General features: G+C 42.0%; 1 protein-coding gene across 3 annotated transcripts in view; it reads right to left on the reverse strand.

Moving 5' to 3' along the window:
* The window catches only part of GAN (gigaxonin), a 34,016-nt gene extending 15,604 nt beyond the window's left edge, over window positions 1-18,412 (reverse strand). For 2 of the 3 annotated variants that reach the window (XR_014221930.1, XM_082232336.1), the window contains exons 1-2: window positions 16,982-18,412; window positions 1,109-1,223 (exon numbers count right to left, since the gene is read on the reverse strand). Coding sequence is in view for 2 of the 3 variants with exons in the window: in XM_082232336.1 (XP_082088462.1) it covers window positions 1,109-1,223; window positions 16,982-17,157 (291 nt within the window). In the remaining variant the exon portion in view is untranslated. Of the gene's footprint in view, window positions 1-1,108; window positions 1,224-16,607 lie in introns of all 3 variants that reach the window. The other variant, XM_082232337.1, reaches the window with a different exon arrangement.
* Window positions 18,413-19,731: the final 1,319 nt, after the last annotated feature.

Genomic DNA, 19,731 nt, shown 5'->3' on the forward strand with positions numbered 1-19,731 from the left:
ATACTAGCAAGGGGAGGAGGCGCATTGTGCGCCCCGACACTCCTCACTGTGGCGGGCGCTGTACTGGCTGTGACGTCGCATGGGGGTGGTGCGTGCGTTAGTCACGCACCGTCCCGACGTCACCTTCCTGCCCGTTGTCAGATCATGGCTCCGGAGATATATTTGTTTTAAATGTTGCAATGGTTCTGCGGCTCCCAGTTGTTGTTTTTTCTTCGGAAACGGGTCCAAGTGGCTCTTTTTGTCTTAAAGGTTGCAGACCCCTGCACTAGTTGGACCCGTGGTCTCATCCAGCAGTCTTCATGTGCTTTTACTGTATGTAAGATCATGTTCACAATCTCTCAACTGTTAAAACAAAGCAATGTGCCCTCTTGATAAATAATGTAAGGATCGGACCAGCTTCCACCTCATTTAGCAAACTTTGCAAGAATCTCAGCAAGCAACAGGGATGAGATGGTCCATGGAAAACTGGCCTGCAATCCACTACGAGTCTACTTCAGGAGTATGGAACCTCTGGCCTGTGGACCAAATTAGGCCTGATGATTTGGTTAACAATTTGACCTGCAAGGCTATTTTCCCCAAACAACACCCACCATATTTGACATTAGGTGTGGTGCAGGGAGAGATCCCAATGCAGAGGATGCAGAGGAACCACCAGGAGCCTTGAAGTGTCCTCCTAATTGCAAGGGAGGCTTGTTGTTGATGTGGCTGATTGGCAGTGAAAGCAAACCCCATGGAATTGGCTGTGTTATTTGGGATCAGCTGCAATTAGGAACTTTGTAGCACAGATCCTCTGCCCAAAGCAGGGCTTGTTATTAGCACTGATCTGCTCAATGGAGTTTACAGGAAGCCCCACTGGTATCAGCAAACCCCACAGCTTGGACTGAAGCTGGCGATATAAAGGAACTCTTTCTGTTAGAGCAGCTCAAGCTCAAGCTGCACTTGCATGAGAATTTTTTTTACTTTGACTGGGATCTGACCAGCCACTCAGATAATACGTCCTGCCTCAATCTACTTTCTGCCCATTCTATTCAAAGGGTTTTTTGAAGGTGTAGATTATGACTAGAACTGAAATACAGAGATATGTAGGAATAACCTTGGAAACACAAACCTGACCACTGAAGATGTAGTCCAAAATCTCTTTCATAATATCAACAGATATCCCTTCAAGTTCAATTTTATATGTTGAGCCATCATCCTTTGGAGGATTATAGTTCAGCTTTGTTCTGAAATCAGAAAACATAGCTGTTTTTACAAAACGATTAGAACAAGACATAAACAAAGGAAGGTCACATACGAAAATTTCTTAGTTTTCAGAATAGGTTTTTCAATTACATATGAACACACACTATTAAACAGAGGTACTAAGAAAAGGAGAAAAAGCAGCTGTTTAAGTCTTTAGTATCACTTAATGGTATCAGCCTGTGGATGTTTAGTGCACAGCATAAAATTCTTTCATGCCAGCTGTTAAATATAACAAGTTAACTCTGTTTTCTTAAGAGGAATTTTGATTAACACATTATTTATTATTTGCTATGCATACACTCCCTAAATCTGCTCAGTTCACAGCACAGGATTTGTACAGAATTATTTCAAGTGATAAAAAGATAAAGTTTTCCAAATCCAATCAGATATAAACCTAAGGTTGCAAAACAATTCACAGATTTCCTGGGAAACAACGTTCATTAAATCTGCTACAGTGGAAATGACCACACACTAAACTGGATGCCTAAGGGAGACCACACTTTGCCAGCCACAATGAAAGGCTTGGAATAGGGAAAGGCATAAGTTGTACTGGAGCACATATAAGGGACAGCCAGTACAAGAATATAACATACTTAGCAATGCCTGCATTGAATAGTCTTGATATATGCTATAATGAGAAATTATTATCCATCCATTAGGGGCATGTGAAGCCTTAGGTCTGTGAGCTGCTGGCTGCAACTGGGAGGGGGGGCATTGTGAATCAGTTGGTCCTTAATTTGATCCAGCAAATCAATGCTCATTCCCACATGTCCTTTTTGATCTGTAGACAATGCCATTCATTCACACATTTTATTACATTCATATCTCATCTCTCTTCCATGGAACTCAAGGTGCACATGTGTTGTCTCACTATGTGGTAGGATAGGCTGAGAGGCAGTGACTGGCTCAAGGTCACACAGTGAGCTTCAAGGCTGAGCGGCGGCTACAACCCCAGTCTCCCAGGTTTCAGTCCAATACTATCTCTCAGTCATATTGCAAGTTCCATCTTATCACAATGTGTAATCTGAGACAGCTAATGGCAGGGCCTTTGAAGTTTTATGCCAACAGGCCTCAGCAGTAATGAAGTAATCATCTCTGTCTGAAGAGGCCCATCTAAGCCCATTCTCAATGAGCTTTCAACCGGCAACTGCAAACAGCTCAGGAAAACAAAATGGGAAGGAAAAAGAAATACACAGCTGGAAGAGTACTTTATTCCCATTTCATTTCTTTGTATATAACACGAAGTGGGAAGTGGGATTTGCGTAACACAGAGCTACAGGTGGTCTGTGAAGTGTCTTTAGGCATCTCTCTCTTTAGCTATCTCTCTGTGTGTATGCATATAGGAAGAAGAAGCTATATACTTCTGAAATTACATCTCCTCGTTAAGGAAAGATCAGCTACCAGGCAGGATATCAAAACACAAAGTAAAAATGTTAGTAATATCAGATATACAAATCTATTACAAATCACTCAAGTAAACACTGACTGACTCAGCAGAATGCTATTGCTTAAGGTTGAACAAAAGAATGGTATCTTTTTCAGTAAACACATTACACAGGCATAAATAGGACCTGGAATGAAGATCTCATGCCTATATTCAAAGGCAGTATTAGCTTTTGGAAACACTTCAGGGTCTGTTTAGGTGTTGTAATTTAAAGAGAAGTCTCGGTCTGATTTGCGTCTCAGGCCTCACATACACCCAACTCCTTTACCACAGGGAAGAGGTAATTAACAATCCTGCTCTGTATCACGTGTTATCTTACTAATGACAAAGTTCAGGGCCCAACTACACTTGATGACAGAAGATACAAGGCTTTAAATGACAACCTGCCTCAATTATATGTAAAACAATGGGCAGGTATGGAATCGAAACCACAAAGGAACACAAAGATTGAGGTGCTAAGCTTTCTCTACTTATGCCACTTTTACCTCGCCTTCCGTCTACTGTCCAGGGTCTCTCCCCCCCCCCCAGCTAAGAATACAGGAAATTATCCAAGTCTGAAGAAAATCACCTTGAGGGGGCTGAAGGAGGGGCGTGAATAGCACTCTGTGCCAATGTTAGCCTTTTGCACTTTATATCTCACCTCCTCAGTTATTATGGGGGCAGATCCACATAAACACACACAGATCCAAAGCCACCAGGTGCCCTTTGCTGCAAGTCAGTGTAAATGACTGCAGATTTCTCTACTGCTGAAGTCTATATGGGTAGCTTTTGGTATCAACTGACAGCGCCAAGACACGGTTAGGTTAACTTATTTCTATGAAGATTTGTGATCTGCCAGAAAACATCCCCATGTTAGTCCTAATGAAGTATTGCTTAATTGTATTATATAAAAGATGACAAGCCATCATTATTGTTTTTATGGCTGTAATGCTTCCTTGCTGTAAATTCTGCCTTTGGCTCATGAAAATGTTTCAGGGAGTATTATTTTCCACATCAACATGATGCAGCACTTTAAGGTTAAACCCCTTCCCCATAAAGATTTGTTCAACAAATTAACAAGGGTTTCTGTCTCCCCTCACCTTCTGTTCCAGGTCACACCCTAGCCTTTTGGCAGTGCACATTAAAGATATCAACTTTCACCACACCCTGCTCTGAGTGGCAATTTTCCAAAAATTTTGCTTACGTACTTGTTTTCAGATGCTCTGTACATGATGAGCAACCTCAGAACTCAAAGGAAATAAAAATAAATCCTTGCAGCATCTCTGTATAAAAACCAGGGTACTTGTCTCTGCACTCAGCTGGTGAGGCCTTCCTGGCAGTGCCATGTGTTCAGTATGGTGTCACCAGAATTATGGAATTTATCTTTTTTCTCTCCCCACTTGGCCCTTTCCAAGCTGAATTATTGTTTTAGTTTGCAGCTGATAACATCTATGATGGGTTTTTATTATGTTTTGTCATTCTGCTTCATTATTGATTACCGTATATTTTATGTATTTTTGTATACTCTTGTTCATTGCTTAGTTTATACTAAACAGCTTACAAATTCTTAAAATAAGGAATAAAAAATTGGTTTTCAAGTGGTGAAAAGTCAGCTTTTTAATCTTTCAGAATTTGTGAAGTCAAATAAGGTACTGTATTATAAAGTTTGCAATTTGTAGCATTTAATAGGCCAAAGGCAAGCTAATGATGACATAGCTGGTCATGTCTCAATATCTCAATTACAATGTTGCAAAACTAAGAGCTGGCAGTGCCTGGACTAGTAGCAGAGTTTAGCAACATAGCCTTTTAAAAAAATGTTTGTACAAAGGATTTCCATAGTTAACAAGGGTACACGCAATGCTTCCGTTTTCAATTCACAGAGTCCTTTCTACAGGTCAGTCACAGTTAGTGTGAGACACTGCTGTCATACACATTGTGAGGTTGTGGGGGGGAATAATCGGAGGGGGGAGAAAAAAGGAGGGGATAAACGTTCATTCTTTTGCTTAGTATACAGTACGTGCAGTTTTTGTGTCAGCATTGTGAAGATAGGTCCTTCATTTGTCTGTTTGTTTCTTTGAAGGCGGTGCGAGAGACTGGAGAATCCACAGCTTAGTTGGTTGCATTTAGTCAATTGCAGTGGGTTTTGTTTGTTTGTTTGAAGGGGTGGGGTTGTTGGATCTGGTTAATCATTTTGATCTGTATGCTGTTGGGGCGTGTACATTGTTGCCTCGTTGGCCTGTATATGTAATAAAGGGGAGCTATACCAGGGTGAGAAGGCTGATTACCGAAGAATTGATGCTTTTGAATTATGGTGCTGGAGGAGACTCTTGAGAGTCCCATGGACTGAAAGATCAAACCTATCTATCCTTAAGGAAATCAGTCCTGAGTGCTCACTGGAAGGACAGATCCTGAAACTGAGGCTCCAATACTTACTAAACGACTAAACAACAACAACAACAACAACAACAACCAGGGTGAAGGCATCCTCTTTTGTTTGTCCCCCGGTTAGCTTCAATTTGTTGGTTAGCTTTCCTAGTAGGGTTGTTTCCCATACAATTTGGTACCAGTGGTCCATGTTTACTCCTGACAGGTCCCTCCAGTGTCTAGTTATGACACTCCTAGCTGCTGAAAGTAAGTGGCTTATGAGCTCTTTGTCATCGGAGTGTGCATTGTTGTCTGGAGTTGCTTCTAGTACCTGCTTTGTTATTTTACAGATTTCTTAGAATCATAGAATCATAGAGTTGGAAGAGACCACAAGGGCCATCGAGTCCAACCCCCTGCCAAGTAGGAAACACCATCAGAGCACTCCTGACATATGGTTGTCAAGCCTCTGCTTAAAGACCTCCAAAGCAGGAGACTCCACCACACTCCTTGGCAGCAAATTCCACTGTCAAACAGCTCTTACTGTCAGGAAGTTCTTCCTAATGTTTAGGTGGAATCTTCTTTCTTGTACTTTGGATCCATTGCTCCGTGTCCGCTTCTCTGGAGCAGCAGAAAACAACCTTTCTCCCTCCTCTATGTGACATCCTTTTATATATTTGAACATGGCTATCATATCACCCCTTAACCTCCTCTTCTCCAGGCTAAACATGCCCAGCTCCCTTAGCCGTTCCTCATAAGGCATCGTTTCCAGGCCTTTGACCATTTTGGTTGCCCTCCTCTGGACACGTTCCAGTTTGTCAGTGTCCTTCTTGAACTGTGGTGCCCAGAACTGGACACAGTACTCCAGGTGAGGTCTGACCAGAGCAGAATACAGTGGCACTATTACTTCCCTTGATCTAGATGCTATATCCTATTGATGCAGCCCAGAATTGCATTGGTTTTTTTAGCTGCCGCGTCACACTGTTGGCTCATGTCAAGTTTGTGGTCAACCAAGACTGCTAGATCCTCTTCACATGTACTGCTCTCAAGCCAGGTGTCACCCATCTTGTATTTGTGCCTCTCATTTTTTTTTGCCCAAGTGCAATACTTCTTGAAGGACTGATGTTCCAAAGGGTTGAATTTGGAGGCATTCCCACCTCATGTGGTGGTATGTTCCTGTGGTGGTACAATCTCACCAGCATTTAGTTGAAGTTCCTGCGTGTATCAGTGCCAGCTTCCGAGTTATTAGGTACTATTTATAAATTAGTTTCAAACTGAGTTCCCTTCTTTTGGATGAGATGGACTTAAAAGGGTAGTTTAGACCACAGCTTGGGTAGGGTTTATTTCATAACTTATAGGATGTTGATTGTGTTGAGGAGCTTTGTAGAATCTTGGAGTAGTTTTTTGTACATTGTGGACACCATCCACTTGCTGTGTCCCTCTGCTGTCAGGAGGAGTTTTTCAAAGGTGGTGAGAGGTCTAGTGCCTGCTGCTTTGATTGTTGGGCTATTTAAGGAGGTGTGTAGTTGGTGTTGGTTCAACCAGGGTATTTGGGTGTTCCCTAGTTTATCTTGTATTTCTTGTGCTGGTATAGGTTTGTCATTTCTGCACCTAAGTCTGTTAGGTGGTGTAAGCCATTGGCTCGCCATGTTTTTGTTGGGAAGCTTTGGGCTGCATGGTGGAACAGTGGGAGGTGGTTAGGCCTGGACAATGTATCAATACATTGTCCAGGACCAGTTTGAGGGCCAGAGCATGATGGCAACTTCACTTGGCAGCATATCATGGGTGAGGCTTGCGCCTTACCTTCCTCCACCTGCTCCCTACCTCTGCATATTGGGTGCTGGTGGCAGAGAGAACTGCAGCGGTTTCACCCAGTGCCCCATGGGGCCGGGGCAATCCTCATTGTTCCACCCTCCATGTGATGGGCACTGGTAGTGGAGGGAGGAGGCTGCCAAACTGAACATGAATGTCCACCCTGCAACAGGATTCTAACCCCAGAATCCTCTGCCATGGAGCTCCCTGTATATTGCAAACACTAAATGTATGAACTTGGAAAACCTGTTGTGCTCACAGCATGAAAATATGGTTATAGCAAATTAGGATAAGAGCAACAGGGAATTTCAATCAAGGCCACGGGGTACATTCAGTGCAGCTAATGCACTTTCAATATCATAAGAAAATGGGACTAGGGATTCTGCACAATTAAATGCACAACAAACACAAGACCTGCTTTTCTAGCAGGACAGGATAAAACAAGAGAGATCAGCTACCACCTTCCTAAATTGACATTCCTTCAATTTGTATGCTGTAATTTCAGGGTCCACCCTGGACATTTTTCACAACTGAAACTGTATATATTACATGCAGGTCTCCCTTTCTGAACACAATGAAATTCCCAGGAAATCATTCATTAGGCGAGTGTTCACATAACGAGCTGACAATTTCCATTATTTCCAGTGGGAACATTTCTAATCCGTTATTTGTCCAATCTCCCCCTCTTTCATGGTTTCTTTCTGAAATGGCTGCTGCTGACCAGCAAGGAAAAAAAGTTTATGTTCAAAAGTAATCTTGAACAAATGTTCTTAGCTATATCACACCAACTTTTAAAGGATAAATATGGGGAGATATGTTTATCTTTCAGATATTAATGCAAATTTGGATAACTAGCTCAAATAAAAAGGGTCTGTCTTCGTTAAACAAACCGCTACACAAAACCTCTGATCTATTAAGTTTTTTTAAAAATAATCAGGGTATTTGGGGGTTTAAACTGCAACAGCCTACAAATCACATTAAAAAACCAAAATACAACCTAGTATGCCAAGATGTAACAGAAATGGTAATTCCACACATAAAGGCAGAAGGGAATGTGCTAACCCATGTTGCCTAACACTTCCATTAGCCAAAAACACTCAAAGTAACAGCACGACTACCATTATTACTCACCCAGTTATGTTCTTACATAATCTCCAGAACTGAATTTAAATCTCACTCAGTCATTAAAATTAGGAGCCAAGTGATGCACACCACCAAATTTATGCAATGACTAAGGAGCTTTAGTCATCTGTCTTCTCACAAGCTTCAATAAAAACCAATCAAAATGCTATAAAAATCAGACAATGCCAAGTAGAAAGAAGAAAGAAGTCTGAGACAGAATAGGCAGGCCCACACCCTCTTTCAGCCACAGCAGATAGCAACAACTTTAGATCTATTTATGGTTCTTTTATGTTAGTAGTTTTTAACCAAGTCTTCTAGGAAGACATTTGTACATCAGAAATAACAAGTTTACAGCACAATTACTCAAGAATAATTTGAGCATTTTGGGCTAATAACAGGACAAAACATTACATTAAGATGTAGAAATATTAAAACTATATTTTAAGTATCAAGCACCTGTAAAAAGGCTATTTTAGGATCTTGGCAATAGGAATTTCACTAAATAAGATATTTCCCTGACCCTGCAAACAGCAGCATTGTTAACTGTGACACTTGTGTCTTGAATGTAATCACAGTGTATATGTGAACCTGATCTGGAAGAAGTAGAGGGATGCTAAAATTGTTACCACCTCTTTGCAGAACAATGCAGTTAGCAAGTGGTTATCTGCAAATTATAAGTTCCACTTGGGCAATGATCATGAAGTAATTAATGGATATCATTTTTAACACACATGCTCTGTATAAATGCTAGTTGTTTAATTATTCAGTCCTTGAAACATCAGAATTTAGAATTGTATTCCAAACAGTCTCACGACAGATCAGTGGGAACCCATGTTACTCTGCTCTACAGACCCACACCTAACAGAAATAGGCCAAGTAAAAAGAAAAGAAAAAAATTGAAAGTCACCCACCCACCCACCCCGCAGACAAGGCTCTCTATGGATATGCTAATATGCCAACTCACTGGCACACTCAGTGTATCCAACTCATATCAAACATATTTCCATTTTCTCACAATACTTGAAGCACTGATTTAATATATGGCTAGATGTCTTATAAAATGAAAGAGAATTATTCTTATTATATTTTGGATATCTGAATAGTTTACACAGGATAAAAATAGCTTAAATTGTATTCTATTTGCCAGCTACTAAACTCATACCTGCCCCTTTAGGATGTATGACAATACTAATAATTAGCATCTGTATAGCACATTTGAATGTTCAAAGCACTCTACGAACATTAACCACCCAAGGTGGCCCATTCTGTTCTGCCGCCTGAGGAAAAAGGGGAAAATGCCCCCCACTCCGCGAAGACTTGCTTACTAGTGTCACACAGCTGTGGCTTCTGGCAAGACTGGTGGAACTCTTGTGAGATCTCATTGGAAGCCACCACTGCAGCTGCACAACCCTAGCAGAGGCGGGAGGGACACCACCCCACAGGATTCTGCTGCCCAAGGCAATTGCTTCAGTCTGCCTCATGGGCAGGCCAGCCCTGTTACCACTACACAACATACACAACAAAAGGTAGACTAGCATTATTACAGTGGTACCTCGGGTTAAGTACTTAATTCGTTCCGGAGGTCCGTTCTTAACCTGAAACTGTTCTTAACCTGAAGCACCATTTTAGCTAATGGGGCCTCCACCTGCCGCTGTGCCGCCGCTGCATGATTTCTGTTTTCATCCTGAAGCAAAGTTCTTAACCCGAGGTACTATTTTTGGGTTAGTGGGTTAGTGTAACCTGAAGCATATGTAACCTGAATCGTATGTAACCTGAAGCATATGTAAACCGAGGTACCACTGTATTCTCATATTGAAGATAGGGAGCAGAGGTCATGGGAGAGTGAATTTGTGGCAGAGATGAAACTAGAACCTGGGACTTACTCACTGGCTGTGTTTGTACCTTCACACTAAGCCAAACCATGGAGTAGTACAAACATGTTCATTCCGGAAATGGAGATCACATTTGTTTTACCCCTCCCTGGGCTTTTTAGGCCAGCATAACACAACAACTAAGCCCAAGTATTGTCTGAACCCAAGATCATGGTGATGAACTCTCCTTCCTAACCATCATCTGTAGCCAAGATTTGTTCTATGGTTAAGCAGGAGAGAAAACCCACAACTTTGGACAGCACACTAAAGCCAAACTTTGGGCTTAGCTGCTGTCTTGTGCTGACCTAGAGTCAGACTCCAGGGAAGAACAACATTGGTGTGAGCTCCTCTCCAGGAGCCAACACATTAGCACAGTCATGGTAAGTCACATTCTTTCTTACTGCAACATATGAACCAGGACTGTTATTTTGGGTTGGATGATATGACCATATTATCTTGGATACAAAGGGAGACTGTTATAGCAAAAAAACAAAAAACAAAAAAAAACACCCCTAATGGTTGCTTACTCAATCTAGATCCAGCATTAATCGCAGAAGGGGCGTCCATAGGTGACTAATCCATACATCATTTTGCAGACTATTCCAAGTCATTCACAGGTACACATACTTCTCTACAAAACCGCGAGCTACATCAACCTTTCCCTTTGTTTTTTTCAAAAACAGTAACAAACACACATTCCAAAGTTCACGGATCTTGGGATGAAAAGATGGTGTTCTTTAAAAAAAAAAGTCATTGCCAGTTGTTCTTGATTCTCTTTTGACTCACTTCCGTTTCTGAATCAAAAATTTAAATGTAAGCAAATCCAAGGTTGGAGTAAATTCAGGGGTGTTGTCCCAGGATGCCTAACAGTATAAACAAGTGCTTCAATTAAAAATGATAATGTCTTATTACTGCTGTTGTTATTATTATTAATTTATTTATACCCAGCCTTTTCCCTGACGGGACTCAAGGTATCTTACAAATAACAACAAGAATTGCCATGAACATAGAAAACCAATCACTGAAACAGTTAAACGTTAATAGAATTAAAACTATATACATATATAAAATCTGTTTAAAACATACAAATAATTACAATAAAAGCAGCATGGCACCAGCCCTTTCATTAAAAGCAGTCAATTCTTCCCAGCTGAATTTGAAAACTGTTGTTCTGCATCTTTTACCAGCATCTTTGCAAACCTAGCCATTACAGTATCATAAGTACAGACATATCTCTGGCAAGTCCTTGTGATTTCTAGCAACTGTGCAGCTAGGATTTGTTCTCAGGCAATTTTAATTCTCATTCTTGTCCCCTTGCTTCAGGCAACAGGCTTTTTGTCTGGTTCTGGCCTCTCCCTTTCTTAATTAGACATGTGGGCTGACATTCATTTTTCATCCATCAGCATTTCCATTTCCCCATTATGTCTGGGGGCACATTACATATACTTTAGCAAAATGCCCTATTATAAAACATATCTTCAGGAGGAAGAGCTTCCTTACACAGAATCCTGATGCATTAATAGGAAACCCTGGTTTTGGTTTCAAATATGCATAATGGATTTCACTGCAAAAATATCCTCTAAATTATGCAGAGTTATATTTATTAAACCCGCTGTACCAGAATACAATAACCATCTAAATAAACCCCTTCCTTATAATTTAGTAATATCTATAAAACACTAATTTTTATAATCTATTCAGAAATCTTATTTATGAAATGGGAAAACGAAACTCTGGACTAACTTGAAAATGCAGAGGTTTTCTCCTAGCCTGGGTCCTTTGCAGATAGAATCATAGAACTGTAGAGCTGGAATGTACCTTGAGGGTCATCTAGTCCAACCCCCTGCAATGCAGGAACTTCAACTAACACATCCATGACAGATGGCAATCCAACCTCTGCTTAAGAACCTCCAAGGAAGGAGAGACCACAAGCTTCCAAAGGAGTCTGTTCCTCAGTGCACTCAAGATGCATTGAGCCTTTAAAGGACATTGTCAATATAAATGATGTACAGTAAAGTGACACTTAAAATAAATAAATAAATCATATGCTGTATTTCTGTTAGCCACAAACAATTAAGGAATAGGTCCTCTGCTAGGCCAAAATACTATTTACTGTTCAATGAAATTTGCTTTAGTTTAGCTATTTTCCATTTTTACAGCAGGTCAAATTACATGTTATGGTAAGCACCTATTTTTAGAAAAAGTAGCTACACAGGTCCTGCAGCCCAGGGACTGCAGCCCATGATAATGGGTTAATCCTTTCCTCTCACACCATTTCCATCTGAAAATCCCAGCCCAGCCCCACTACTACACACAGCAGAAAGCACCTTCAGGAAAAGTAGCAGAGGTGAATGGATTTGTAAAGGTGTGGCACTGAGGGGAACAGGGTTGAAAGCTCTTCTCTGCATTCCTTATTAGGTTCCCAAACAGCTCCTTTTCTTAAAACTACAGGCAGTAAAAAAAAACACTTTAAAAATGTACACCTAGCATCATCTAACATGCAGTTTGACTAAAAATATTCACTTTTGTTCCCTTTCCAGTTACCATTCCAAATTAAAAAACAAACAAACCCTATGCATTTAAAAACACTTGCACACTCCTGCACCCACAATAACTGAGTCAATGAAAAATATCTTGTCCTTCTCAAATTCTCTGGAACAAATGTGGATACAAATGCTTACAACCATCTACAAATATTTTATTTGTTGTTCCTATTATTGTCCCTAAAACTATTGTGTGTGATGTGCCAATAAAAAAAACTACAGAACTCTTTATTTCACTAGGCATCAACACTTTAGCTCACTAAGGCTAAAGCTGAACAAGTCCCACTAGATAAACTAACTTTTCATGTTTTTGAGCCAGTTGTTCATGTTTTCTGTTTCAGATTACAGTGGTACCTCTGGTTACGAACTTAATTCGTTCCGGAGTCCGTTCTTAACCCGAAACCATTCTTAACCCAAGGCACGCTTTTGCTAATGGGGCTTTCCATTGCTGCTGCACCGCTGATGCGCAATTTCTGTTCTCATCATGGGGCCAAGTGCTCAACCCAAGGTACTACTTCCGGATCAGCGGAGTTTGTAACCCAAAGTATTTGTAACCCGAAGCATTTGTAACCTGAGGTACCACTGTATAGAGAAATGTTTTTATATATTGTTATAATTCATTATCAGATTATTTCTATCTGATGCTAAAAATACTGTCAATTAAAAGACTGCCTATGCTAGGCTCTCGCCTATGTTTTCGATTTCTCCAGTGAACTCAAACTACATGCTACCACAGTGGTTAAGGATTAGCAACTGAGGCTTTAGAAGGCACCCAAATACTGTTTAAGGTCAACACTAGTGCATTTTAGAGCATTTAAAATGCAGCAAGGTGGTTTCCTCCTGCCTAATTTCAAGTCTCACTGACATGCTGCTGTACACACCAGAGAGGGGCAGGGATGTCTTCACCTAGTGCGTGTTACCTATTTATTTCTCCATGCCTGCAACACACACTCCAACCTCCTATTCATGAAGCTGTCATCTGTGCATGCACAATGGCTGTCTCAAATGTACACATCTCTGTTTAACAGTTGGTTTGAGTGGAAATGCACCAAACAGGAGTATTTCTCAAGAATCTACAAAACAGATACAGATTGTGACTGATGTCATATGTACACATCTTTAAACACTGGCAGAATTATTGGTAATGTGCACATGGCCTCAGTATCTAGGCTGCATATTCATTGGCAATCAGCATAACATGACATCAAATGTGTTGGCAACAAATCTAAATAATTTTAAAGCAAGCTTCTTCTTTTTCTACACTTAAACCAATAAAGGAGGATAGTAACTGCCCTATAAGCTGCCAGAACCATAAACTATGTGATGAAATGTCAGTTGTCAAAATACCAATATTTAATAAAGCTTATTTGTCATAACACTTCAAAAAGAGGCAAAGTGGCTTCAATGCAAATTATGCAAAGAGTGATGATTAAATATTCAGCATGCATTTGATCTGAAACTACTTATCAAAGTAGGGAGAGCAGAGAACAATCTAATGCTGAAAATGTTGCGGACAGGCCTTTCCTGCTGGGTCAGGCAGCTGAAGATGATGAGCTTATTTATTAGTTCATCACAAGAAGGAAATAACAAAGCACCACACTCTCTCTCTAAGGGTGTCACTGTATTGTGTAAACACCAAGTTGCATATTATAATGAAGGATATCATTTTAAAGTTAAAATGTCCAGTCAGCTTTTAGACAGGTGTGTGTTGTTTTATTTAAAGCATATTCAAAGCATATATTTATAATGAAGCACAGGAAGTACATAGTTAACATTATAAAGACAGCAACTTTAGCCTTATGCATAAGTAGTGCATTTGCAAGATATATGTAACAAATTGTGAAACTCCCATCTCTAATATTTATTGTCAGTCTTAATAATGTCAGTTCTATATACATGAAAGAACTTTTTAGCACACAAAGCATGAATCCCCCAGGTGGCTGCCTTTCAGTTAGTTTCTAACCAATAATTTCAAAACCACCCCTCACCATGAAAACTGCCACTTTTGATTTTTGCAAGAATCTGTTTATCACATCAAACAGGGATTGATGGCAGTAATGTCCATAAGTAATGTTACTAAACAAAGAAATGATACTTCCTGTATTCCTTTCTAGCGAAAGGAAGCATAAGTGGCTTGGGAGCATGAATTTGGCAATAACCTCCTGACTATGGCAAGCACTCACCCCCAGAAGCTACACACCTGTGGAACTGGTCCAAGTCTAGGCTTCTGCCTCCCTTTCTGAATCATAAAGTACAGCTACATGCTTTCTCCTGTTTACAGCACAATGAGATTAATGTGCTTTAAAGTAGCTCAGAAATTTTTTAAGGGCATGCAATACAAGATAGGGTCAAAATGACAGCGCTGAGCTATACAACTCTGTGTGTCTGTGTATGGACCTATTTGGTGTTTTATTAAAACAGTCAGGACTTTGTCTGCACTTTTTAATCTATTCTCTTTCTGTTGTTGAGGAAATGTGTGGATAAGAGGAAAACAGCAGGCCAGGGCAGGGCTGGAGAGAGAAAAAGAGAAAAGGGAGTGAGCAGCTAGGTTGTTAGCTAACCAACTGGGTCAACAAGAAATGAGAAAACCCATGAAAGCTAATAACGAGAAAGATCTGAATCCATAATGTGGTGGCTAGTTAATAGTCTTGTTCCTGTCACAGACAGCTCCTTTTGATGTTTTAATCATTCATATACTCTTATCTACTTTCCCATAAACCATGGTCCCTGGGCAAAGTATGGAGGGAGACTGAGCAGTATGTTTGCTGAAGCTAAGCAGGTCTGGGCCTGGTCAGTGTCTGGATGAGAGAGAAAATTTAGGAACTGCAGGTCTCACTTTAGTTCTTTTGCAAAGCACTGTGACTCAATGGAAGAGCATCTTCAGCTTGAAACCCAATGGAGTTGCTGCCAGTCAATGTAGACAGTACTGAGCCAGATAAACCTATGGTCTGTCTAAGGCAGCTTCCTATGTTTTACAATGGAAGGAGATAACAACCCACGCCCCGTTTTCATTAATTCTCTGGCATGCAGCTGCAGCATTCATATATCAAATAAATGTTCTCTCTAATGGAACCCCAGTATTGTGGGGACTTGTAAAGGGTTAACTAAGTGTACATCCCAAGATTACTAAATATGGTCTGCATATCTGTAAGGAGTATTAACTATCCAGAGTGGTTAAGAGAGTTAAAAAAATTACTCCACCTTTTAAATGCATGCTTAAGGGAAAACAAGCCAGGAAACACTTTCTGTCTGTCATAAACAGTAGCAGTTTTTGTTTTGTTTTGTTTTGTTTTAAAGCTGGCAACACAGTTTCAAGAATAAGTCTTTGTTCTGTCAAAAGATATTGGGCTCAGCCATGGCACACAGCATTAATAAGGAGTGATGGGGTTCAAGCCATCTTGGGAGTCTTAGTTCTTCAATCCTGAAGATGTGTTTGTGGAGGGTTGCAATTCATCAGTATAGAGAATAACTCATCAGTGGTACCTCGGGTTACAGACGCTTCAGGTTACAGACACCACTTACCCAGAAATATTACCCCGGGTTAAGAACTTTGCTTCAGGATGAGAACAGAAATCGTGTGGCAGCTAAAGTGGTACCTCAGGTTAAGAACAGTTTCAGATTAAGAACGAACCTCTGGAATGAATTATGTTCTTAACCTGAGGTACCACTGTATACCAATCATATCTAAATGAGACCTCCATTTTTTCATAAAAAGTATGTTCTCGGCATACACACACATACAAAATTAGAGATGGCCATCACTGCCATCACCTACTTTAGAATTTCCAAGGCAACTAACTGAAAGCTGTTGTCAACGGTGGTCAAGAAGCTACATGCCTCTGCGAAGCTCACAAGCAGCAACACATTTTAAGAAACCATGATGAATCCTGCTAGAAAGATCAGGACTTGCAGGTCAAGTTTCCAGAAGCCTCTGGTTGTTACGGTTGGAAATGCTGTGCTTGATAGACCCACCCTGGTTTCATCCAGCAAGGCTCTCCTGCTGTCCTTAGCAAGTATTGCCTTAAACTCCAATTGGAAGTCCTGGTCCAACCAACCAACTGTTCGATTCTTAAAACAAACCGTGTTTTTTAAACAACAGGTGCTACCTGCCAGGTTCCCAGAGAACATCTCACCGCCCCCTGTTGCTGACAGGAGAGCAGGACCAAGGACTCCTAGGGCTCAAGTTCCTTACTGAGGAGCAGACTTTCATATTTATTGTGTTTACATCCTAACCTTTTCTCCAAGGAGCTCACTGCGGCCCACATGGTTAACCTCTCCCCCAAATTTATCCTCACCACCTTGTGAGGTAGCTTCGGCTGACTGCTCCAATGTCACCCGCGCTGCTTCGCGGCCAAATGGGGATCTGGACGCGGATCCCGCCCCCCCCCCGCCCCCCATTTTAGGCGGCCGCTCTAACCGCTACACCGCACTGCCTCGAGCCGAGCTTGCCAGCTAATTCCGAGATGGTGGTAATAACGACAACAATGACACGCGCGTGTTGCGCATGTGCAGCCAGGAAATGCTCTCCCCTCCAAACACACCCGCCTGGTGCACTCTGCACATGCTCGTGGGGTTAAGTAAGACCCAACGACGAGGCCGTGCCTCACCTGATGTAAGGGCTGGCGGCCGCCAGGATGTTGGTCTGCACGGGGATCTCCTCGCCCTCCAGCACCAGATGGGCGTCGCAGAAGCGGCCCTCCTCGCGGAAGGAGCTCAGCGCCCTCAGGAGGCGGGCCGGGTGCTGGGGGTCCGACACGGCGCTGCTCGCCGCCCCGCTCGACATCGCGGCGTCCCCAACCGGACGGAGCCCAATTCTTAGCAGCAGGCGTTAAGGGGCGGCGGTGGTCGCCGATGCCACCGCCTCCTCTTCTCCCTTCGCGCCTTTTCCTTCTCTCCTCAGGGGCCTGACTCCGCCAGGCCAAGGCGGCCTTTCTCCGCTCCCCCTTCTCCCGCCCAGTAGGCCGAAGCTGCCTCCGCGCCTCGCGTCTTCTCTCTCGCCTCAGCCGCTCTCCGGCTCCTCGCATCCGAGCCGGTCCCCCACCATACATCCCAGCCCCGGCTCCGGCCTTGACATCATATCCTCGCGCCGGCCCATCCCGGCTCCGCCTGCCGGAGAGGAGGAGCCGCCGCCGCCGCCGGTGGGATGGAGGGGAAGGAACTGGGCAGCCGCGATTATCCCCTCCAGGCTGGACAAAACGGACGGCATGTGTCATGAACACCACGCGAGATGACAGCAGCAACAACAATAACATCATACGATTTCTATTCTTTACTGGCACGCGCGCAAAGCAGGGCGGGCGCTCTGCTTATGCTCAGAGGCACCAAGGCGGCTCTCCATCTGCCTTGCGCTGAGCTTGCTCATTTAGGTTATGGGGGGGGGTGCCATAACCTATGGCCCTCCGGACGTTGCTGAATTACAATTGCCCAATTGACTAATTTAGCTTAAAAACTACTGTAAACAGTTGAAATTGTGAGTAGGGTTAGAATAACACTTGTAGTTTAATGGTGAATTTTGGATATATTATAAATGAAGATTTGGGTTATTGTAAAAGATGCAGGAAGAAATGATTAACGATAGGACTCACAAAGGGGAGGAGGGAAGTCCAGGAGATTCTATGGAATCTTGTATTTCTGTTGTATGTTGGATATGTGATCGTAAAACTGTAATTTGAAAAAGCAAATAAATAAATTATATATATAAATTACAAATACAATTGCCCCTGAGGCCGTGTTTGTGAGATTGATGGGAGCCCAGCAGCATCCGGGGAGCCATAGGCTATTATTTATTTATTGTAGCTGTTTCTATACTGCTTAATATTCAGACTCTCTAAGGGATGTAAGATTAGCCAGCCATGCCCAAACTCCTGATGTGTGGGGTGAGTGGAAGATGAACATGCTCACAGCATTAAGCAACAAATAATGTTTAGAGATTTGCAGCACAAACCTATGCATATTTACTTGTAAGTAATCCCGATTGAACTTAATAGGACGTACTTCTAATTGTGCATAGGAGTGTGTTGTTATATGCAGAGACTATGCATGTACAGTCATACCTCGGGTTAAAGTAACTTGAGGTTGAGCGTTTTCAGGTTCATTCTTTTCAGTGTGTGAATTCTGCTTGGGACGTAATAATACAGTGGTACCTCAGGTTACATATGCTTCAGGTTACATACGCTTCAGGTTACAGACTCCGCTAACCCAGAAATAGTGCTTCAGGTTAAGCACTTTGCTTCAAGATGAGAACAGAAATTGTGCTCCGGCGCCGCCGCGGCAGCAGGAGGCCCCATTAGCTAAAGTGGTGCTTCAGGTTAAGAACAGTTTCAGGTTAAGAATGGACCTCTGGAACGAATTAAGTATTTAACCCGAGGTACCACTGTACAACCCAATTATTACACTGGCCCCAACCAGAAGTTGGGCATTTAGTATTGCTGATCCCATGCTGTGGAACACGCTTCAAAGAGACATTTGGCAGACATTAAGACTTTTTTTATGTGGACAGGCCTATACAGCCGATCAGACTTTTCTTGAGTAGCCAGTCTTTTTAATGATTGTTTTGTGCTGCTTTTATTGGTTTTAAAAATGTTTTTACATTGTTGTACACCGCCCTGATGTTTTATGAAAGGGTGGTACGTATGTAAATAAAACCTGTGTTTGCATTTGGACATGTAGGCCCATACTGAAACTTGTACACATAAAGGAGGAGGGATGCAATCCTCACCCTCAGGCTCATTCCCAAACATCAAAAGCCAGGGGATATTGTTGTCAGAAAAGGAAGCCTTTTATTACATTTCTAAAGCCAGTGGCCTGCATGGGTGCATTGGAAGTCCGGGAAGCATTTGCTACCCTGGGAATGCTGTAACTCACAGGCCTTGTACCTTGCCACATGGGCAACAGTGCAGAGATTTGCAGGTTCTTAATGCTAGCTCTGGCAGCTATCACCATAGTGCACCTAGAAGTTGATGTGGAGTGATTTAAAGTTTTACTTTTTGTACCATTTTTATCTTTTATTTTGCTTGTAAGCTCCTTTGGAAAGTCATTATATCATCCTATATCAGGGTGGGTGCTACTTTTTAGCCCAAGGGCCACATTTCATTCTGGAAAACTTTTATGGGGGTCACAAAACCTTTGTGAGGCCAGTGAAAAAAATGAGTAGAATAATTAATGTAAATTTAGCTTTGTACGGAAGACTGGTTTCTACACACTCACACTAACCACTCTATCTTCCATCCATCCAAGCAAGAGCCATTATCAGAGATAGAGGACATGTTGCAGCTAACCAAAAACACCCAAGGATGGTGAGGGGTGTAACTGGGGAGTGTGTATGACATTAAGTGAGTCCCAAAGGCCAGATAGAGAG

This window comes from Podarcis vaucheri (assembly GCF_965113315.1).
Source record: "Podarcis vaucheri genome assembly, chromosome: 7".
NCBI classification, from domain to species: Eukaryota; Metazoa; Chordata; class Lepidosauria; order Squamata; family Lacertidae; genus Podarcis; species Podarcis vaucheri.